Source organism: Ostrea edulis, chromosome 3 (assembly GCF_947568905.1).
Source record: "Ostrea edulis chromosome 3, xbOstEdul1.1, whole genome shotgun sequence".
In the NCBI taxonomy this organism is placed as follows: Eukaryota; Metazoa; Mollusca; class Bivalvia; order Ostreida; family Ostreidae; genus Ostrea; species Ostrea edulis.
The window spans coordinates 22,109,028-22,116,792 of record NC_079166.1 but is presented as its reverse complement, the minus strand read 5'-3'; the positions used below and the strand labels follow the sequence as shown (position 1 = coordinate 22,116,792).

The window sequence follows — 7,765 nt, the reverse complement described above, 5'->3', positions numbered from 1 at the left end:
GTGGTCGAGTGGTTAGAGCATTGCGCTAAAAATCACACGGCCTCTCATCTCTGTCGAATCTCGCTCGCGCCGATAAGTGAGAAAGTTTCCCAGTTTACTTTGGGAAGGTCGGTGGTCTCTTCCCACGTACATTTTATCTGGGTTTTCTCTTCCACCAATAAAAACTGGGCGCCACCATATAACTGAAAAATGGTTGGGTGTGGCGGAAAACATCAATCAATCAATCAATCCTTTATCAGAAATTGAAATATTGTTGTTTTTTTCCCTTCTAAATACAATATCTTCAATTTCCCGGCGGGTTTTCCACGGTCCCGCTTTGTCATAGATTCCGTGTTTCATTAGCCCGAGCCTGTCTTTTATACTACATGTACATCTTTGAAATAAATTCCTTCTTCTTGTTCCATTGCTTGATGTTTGTTTACATATATCAACATACGACTGTAACTTTCGCAAGAATGTTAACCCGGTCAGTAGCGGATCTAGGAGGTGGGGTGCGAATTAACGTAAAGTTAGTAAAAATGACACTTAACAAATCTGTTTTATGTCGACAAGACCCATGCCGTTATGGAGATGTTTCTCTGACAAAATTAAGACTTGTCAAATTTGAGGATACTATTCACAAACAATGATTGATTATATAACAGCATCAAAAGAAATCCTACTTTCCGTAGATTACATGCGACCATCTCATGGTTTCACACAAAATATCAGCTACCGGTACCGATCATCATCTTTTACCAGAGCCATGTCGTTGTTTACAAACAACTGACTTTCTCTGCCGATGTCCATTAAGGGCGATTTCAAGATCACAACATAAAATGGAGATTAACCATTGCGCATACTATGAATAAAAGAATGTAAACTTTTATAATATAAAAGAAAATAAATTTATAATTGATCATTTGGGAAACATTATCATTATTTTGTCATGGAAATTTACACACACGTCGCTTGACACTTGGCAGTGGTAGTAGATAACAAGTAACTATTATGACATTTTCCCACGATACAACTGTGTCGTGAAGCATGTTTTCATAGTGACGTCATAAAGCACGAAGTGCACGGAGGTATATCAAGAGTCATCTCCCTTTGTTGCAAACCTTACCTTAATTCAACACTTATTCATTAAAATACAGTGAATACTAAAACTTATTGTCTTCTATCAAGATGTATTGATGGCGCATCAACTGCGACACAAAACTCCACATGTATATCCTAGGTACCTAATCCCACCTCTGGTATACCCTGGGGTCCGTGTTCGCCCAAGTTTGTATTTTGTATTGATTGTGGGAGTTATGAGATTGATCACTTTTTGTTATTTTCACCTTTCATCCCAACGAACTTACCAGAAATGGAATTAATGCCAATTACGTTTAAAATACAGTTCAAAGCAAGGTGAAGATAACGAACAGTGATCAATCTAGTTCAAAATAAAAGACAAAACAGAGCTCTCCACATCTTGTCCAAACTTGGATGTTTGATTGAAAATGGATATCAACGGCAAATTAATAATTCAACTTTATGACAAACAGGATCATTATACCTCATACAAAGAATCACTAGTAAAACATAATCTGATTGGCTGAGAAGGTCACGTTCCCCTTCGTGTCCAATTAAATGAACAAACCCTAGTGTTCCGAATGACGCAGACAACAACATACATGCAGCCTCGTGCATATCCATAAATTTAACGTCAAGGTAAACTAATTTTATTGTGACGTCACAATGAGTCCGAGTCATTGTACTTTGAGAGTTGGTAAGACACAAAACATGCGGTTCTCTGATATAGAATTAAATTGCTTGGTTTCGGTTGATAGAAAAACAAGCAAGTATATCAGCATTCATGGAGAATGGAAATACAAAAACTGGTTATCATATCACTGTTACTCGTTGTTTTTACACTCTAATACGTTGACAGCGCGGTGTTACTGTAAAGGTAATCTCACCTACATACAATGTATAGATGAGTGGACTCCAATTTCAAATACATTTTTGTAGTCTTGTTTTGTTTCGGTATAATAAACAATTTATTGCATGACTGTTCGGGGATATGAATATTTATTCACCGAAGAAAAATCATATTCCACTTGGGCGTTGCCCTCGGGGAATATGATTTTTCGTGGGTGAATACATATTAATATTTCCCTCACTATCATGCAATGAATGTATATTATATCAGCTTCCCCTTCGTCAACTTCCCATATTGATGTCACAATAGTCCATTATCACCTGTACATGGTTTCTTTATAACAATGTTTATTAAAACATAATACCATTGGATGAAATGCTGTCAGGCATGTTTTATACCAACTGGGGTGGTTGTTTATAGACATATTTGACTATGGATTACTTTGTTTACCCGATCAAGATGATGGCTGGCATGATCGGTCAACAGAGGATGCTTACACCTAGCCACCTATTCTCACCTCTGGTATCAAGGAGTCCGTGTTTGCCCTACTCTGAATTTGCATTCCTAATTAGAATTTTGAGATTGGTCAGTATTTGTTCTCTTCACCCTTTTCATTTTTCATTCTACAAATCCCAAGAATGATAGTTGTGGTGTATGGCGCTGTTGTGAATCGTTGACATTGAAGCAACCAGATGACGTGATACTGTGCTGATGATATATCGTGTGATTTATCTGTTCTATGACGATCATTTGTTGAACCATGGTGTTGATATCTGCTCCAAAGGCGCGATATGGTACTTTGTGCAACAAATAAAGATCTTGCAACTGTAAATGATGACACACCTGCTTCCATTCATCCAATTGCATCGTTGCGGTAAGCATCATTCAGACACGACAAGTCTTAAAAAGCGGTTACGTATAATAATAATGCTATAAAATATAAAGAACCTCTGGATTTGATAGACTACTGGTGGATGTAACACTTGCAATAGGAACTTACAACACTCGAGAGTTATAGGGACTGATTTAAGATTCTATGAAACCACGTTCTACTGTCCTCAAATTATATCAAATCTTTTTTCTAGTAAATAATAACATCAAATGCTACTATGAGTAATTGGAACATTCACTCTTTATCAAAACATGTTTCAAAAATTATTTGATAAGATTCACCATAAATTAGTACTATGTGTTTCTTGTTTAGTATAAATAAGAAATCTGAATAGAACAAAACTTGAGTATTTCATTGCATTATTGCTCTTTTAGATACATGTTGAGATAAAATATTTCATGCGGTCATATTTTGATTGAACGTGGGTGTTATTAAGTTTCAGCATTTCAGAGTATGCTTTTACTCTTGAACTATACGGGTGAATTTATGTAAATAAGCCATTGCGTACAGGATCAGCAATATTCCCGCAACGATCAGAAGACTGATAATACCCGCAATTAAAGATGTCGAATTGCTTTTATTTATGTCTCCACTCTCTTCATGACATGTTTTGTCAATATGGGGGACGTTGGTAGATTTCGGTGCAGTCTCTGTTGCAGCCTCTGTTATGATATAAAGAAAACTTTACACAATGGAAAATCAAAGTGTGTAGGAGGTTTAGATATGAATATGGTATATGTACACATGGAAATTAATGTGATAACTATATTAATTAAAGATCAGTGAATTCTCGCAAGAACAAATAAACCATTACTGTTATAAATTGTACTTGAAGCAGATGCAGGTATGGTGGATATTTCACTGCTGTGCAATGATGAATAATCTTCTACAAACAAAAGAAAATATAGTTCCTTTTAATTATTTACAGGGCATTTGATTAAAGTTTTTTTTTTTTACATAATAAAAGTTTTATCTTAAAAGGGAATGTAAACGGAAAATGAACACATTAAAGCTGGATTGAGGATGAGTATACAATAAACCTGCACATCCACTAGAAGGATCACATAACGCTTCACCACAAGGACAGAAGAACTGACATATATTTCCATAACTTGGGTAACGACAAGATAACTCACAATAGTCGCCATACCTTCCAGGCGCACATTATGTAAAATTAGATATGAGGTAATTTCAAACAGATGACGCCTTTCTTCGGCAAAACCAAAGCTAAATGAGAGCAATTGTTTCTCACCTGATGGAGTTTTCCTGCAACCATACACGTGGTGACAGTCTTCACTGCTGCATTTGCAATTTAATTGACAATCCCAGCCAAATAATGGTTTTGGACAAGGTATAGAACAGTCCCTACCGTAAAAGCCATCCGTGCAACCTACAGAAAAGCAGAAAAAATATTGCTTATTTATGAATGTAATCATCAGAAGTAATCAACATTGAAATTTATATTCATGCATGCCGTCGTTATTCATGAGTAATATACAAATATGTTTGAATATAATTTCCATTATGAATGTACTATTATGTATTAACTTGAATACTAATGTATACAGACGTGTACAGTTATTTTGTGCTTCATTCCATATATATCCACTACAGCATCCTTTACCGTCAGGACTGAAATTGTTTAAAAACAAATCATATCAAAATACTGCATCTACTTCCATTGTTTCTAATATTTGACGAGCAAAGATGTTGAAAACTAAACATACCATTAGTCAAGAATCATCATAATGTAAGTGCAAGACAATGCAATTTACATCGCATAAGGAACGTGTTCAGGACGGAACAAATAGATGTTAAAATTTTCGAATATTTGATCCATATTATCAACATTGATATAAAATAATACACACACACACACACACGCACACTCACACGCGCACACGCACACACACAGTTTTAATTGGACAAAATTAAAACTGAACAAGAGTTTACACATCAATAAATCCGAAAGCGCAATGTATTCATACACGCCTGAAACCAAATAACATAGTGCGGGGAAACTATTCAATTTTTTCCAGTTTTTGATAAAGTGAATAAATTGGAATTATAAGAATCAAACATTCTTTTTGAAGAATTTATTGATGTGTAAACTCCGGACATTTTATTCTGCACTTTTATTCAGTTTGAGAGTAAAATGTCCGGAGTTTACACATCGATACATTCTTCAAAAAATATATTTAATCCTATAATATATATATATATTCTAAAACTTCATTGTTATTTCGGACTTCAAACATTTCGGTTGAACATCACTGAAGAGACGTTATTTGTCGAAATGCGCATCTGGTGCATCAAAATTGGTACCGTATAGGTTTTACAGACAGTAGACAGTATAGTTAAAGTTAAAAAAAGAAATCGATATGACATGACTTCATAATGAGCTATTGTGTCATAACAGTAACTTAATCAATCCATATTAGTAAATACATGCAAAAACTCTATAGTGAGAAATATAACAGAACTGTTTTTATTCCATGTTTAAGATAGATCCGATTTCCGTGGTTTGACTACATTGTTTCGTGACTATAAATAACCCGGTAAAGTTTGTCGTTTAGTTGAAATCTGCGTAAAAGAATCATTTAATACGGGCGTGTGAAAGACGTCTTAAAATTTGAAGAAATCAGGGTATATTCTTGGAATTATAAATAAAGGTGCATGGGTACTCAAAACCAAAGTTGTCGACAATCAAGTGGACAAACAGTGACTGTGTTTGATAGATTTGCACACCAATACTGAAGTTGTGGGAATCAGACTTTGATAATGTTTACACACAGTGTTGCGTGTATATGCAACGAAGATATCATAATACTAACTTTACCAGTTCACTTCTATTACTTGTATCTTGCTATTCTTACTGTCAGCAAATCTTAAAGAACACAATGGTAAATTGATGGGATTCTACTGGTGAACAGTGTACATAATAATCTTACAAAATGACTGATTAATCTTTTTTTATTATAGAGAACATGTTGTATTACGCAATTTGTGGAGAATGAATAAAAAAGACTTACCCTTCACATAATTGTGAGACAGAAGACGTGATACAAGGAGATAAAAACCACAAAAAGAAATGTGAAAATGAATTAAAATCCATTGATATCAGATACTAGTGATTTTATCAAATGAAATATGTTGATATTCTTCTATCCTTCAAATTCTCATTCCAATGTATGCAGCATCAATATGATAGATAAATGATAGTTTAGCTATATAACATATAAACACTTCCTGAATTATCACGCGTCTTCACTATGGGCCAAATGAATATTTCCGTACCAATCTTTACTGTAGATTGACGGTTCCAAAAGCTGTCGTGAGCCCTCTGTCTTGATGAGATAAACATAGACGTCGCGCACGCTATTGGTGTCAATTTTGGTAACGTCAAAATGACGTTAAAACACAGCGTCATAACATCGATATAGTTTAATTTACGTTATAAGATGATAATATATATATATATATATATATATATATATATATATATATATAATTGATATGACAGGGGTATGACAGTTGAAGCGAGCGCAGCATAACACGAATTAGATATTTTTCCTGAGACATTATACTTAGGTAAATTAAAATGGTTAAACTAAACTTGCGACTTAATCAGAATTAGTCTATATTTCATCCGTGATCTTCATAACTTTTCTGTTTTAAACCAACAGGAATATATTATCACAATATTTTAAAAGAAAAGTCCATAATGAACCCTTCAAGATGTTTTCGTCCATCTTGTAATTTCCAGTAATTTGTCATGCAATAATTCTAAATTAATCTAAAATGACTACAATAAAAAGGAATAGTTAGAATTATGTAATTTGGTACACATGTATGCACGATTAACTAGCATGTCAACCGCCGTTACACCGAGATATTATTTCTATATACAATTTCTGTTAATTAGGAAAAATAAAATATTGAACATGCTACAGGGATTTGGGTAAGAATTAATTCTTACATGCATGCATGCGGACTAAGTGAAATTTACTATCCATAATTCAGTGCTTGCCTCTAATGCTATACATGATGGGTTTGTACATGTAAATATGTGTAAGTACCACATCACTGAAGTGAACACAGATGCTTACACTGTAAAATTGTGAGATGAATACATACATACATACATGTACATCCCCCAAAATCACAATTTTGGTCTGCATTTCGTTTTTAGAATACATCTATAACATTGATAAAACAAACACAATTACATATATTTTTTTCTGGTTAACCTTGAATTCTAAAGGATTGTTTGGCAATGCAGGCACGTAGAAAAAAAAAGGGGGGGGGGCTCTTTTAACAATGATCAATATCTGTTATTTCTATATTCAAATGAAGATGTTTTGAATGACTGCACACACACACCCCTCCCTTCCCACTATATATCATTGTAGTATAGTGAATGAGAATAATGTAAGCTATGATGTGAAGACATGTAGTGAAGGATAAATCCCCGGACCCTCACTTTAATAAAGCCTGGGGAAATATGAAGTTTTAGCTATGAAGACTCTAACACCCCCATATTTTTGGTTTGCATTTTAAGAACTTTATACGAATCTTCTTCAGCTGCCCCCCCCCCCCCCCACCCCCTTTGAAAAACGATGCTACGTGCCGGTGTTGTAGCATAGACCCATCTCCCTGAAAAACGGCCCCGGGATATATCTTCTTCCATAGGGTGAAAAAGCGCCCCAGCATATAATTTCCCCCTATGTACAAAATCAGTATAGAATTTTCCTGTTTCCGGATTCATCGATCGGAATCTGTTTCTTCTCATGCAGAAGCTTTTGAATAAATACAAAATGTAGCAAACCCATGCAACTGAAGATGATAATCAATGACATTTCTTATTATTGCTATAAAGAGGTACATGTTATCAAAATAAAAAGTTAAAAAAAGAAACAAATATGTGCTGTTAAATTGTTATAGTTTAATGAATATATATATAT

At 34.4% G+C, this 7,765-nt stretch overlaps 1 protein-coding gene across 1 annotated transcript; it reads right to left on the bottom strand.

Moving 5' to 3' along the window:
• Window positions 1-2,222: 2,222 nt before the first annotated feature.
• Window positions 2,223-6,039, bottom strand: LOC125676640 (cell death abnormality protein 1-like). Its single transcript, XM_056157548.1, has 5 exons — window positions 5,834-6,039; window positions 4,372-4,433; window positions 4,054-4,191; window positions 3,616-3,687; window positions 2,223-3,463 (listed from the first exon to the last, which is right to left on the bottom strand). Exons 1-5 carry the CDS (start codon window positions 5,914-5,916, stop codon window positions 3,261-3,263), a joined length of 558 nt encoding a protein of 185 aa, XP_056013523.1. The 5' UTR covers window positions 5,917-6,039; the 3' UTR covers window positions 2,223-3,260.
• Between the last annotated feature and the right edge of the window lie 1,726 nt (window positions 6,040-7,765).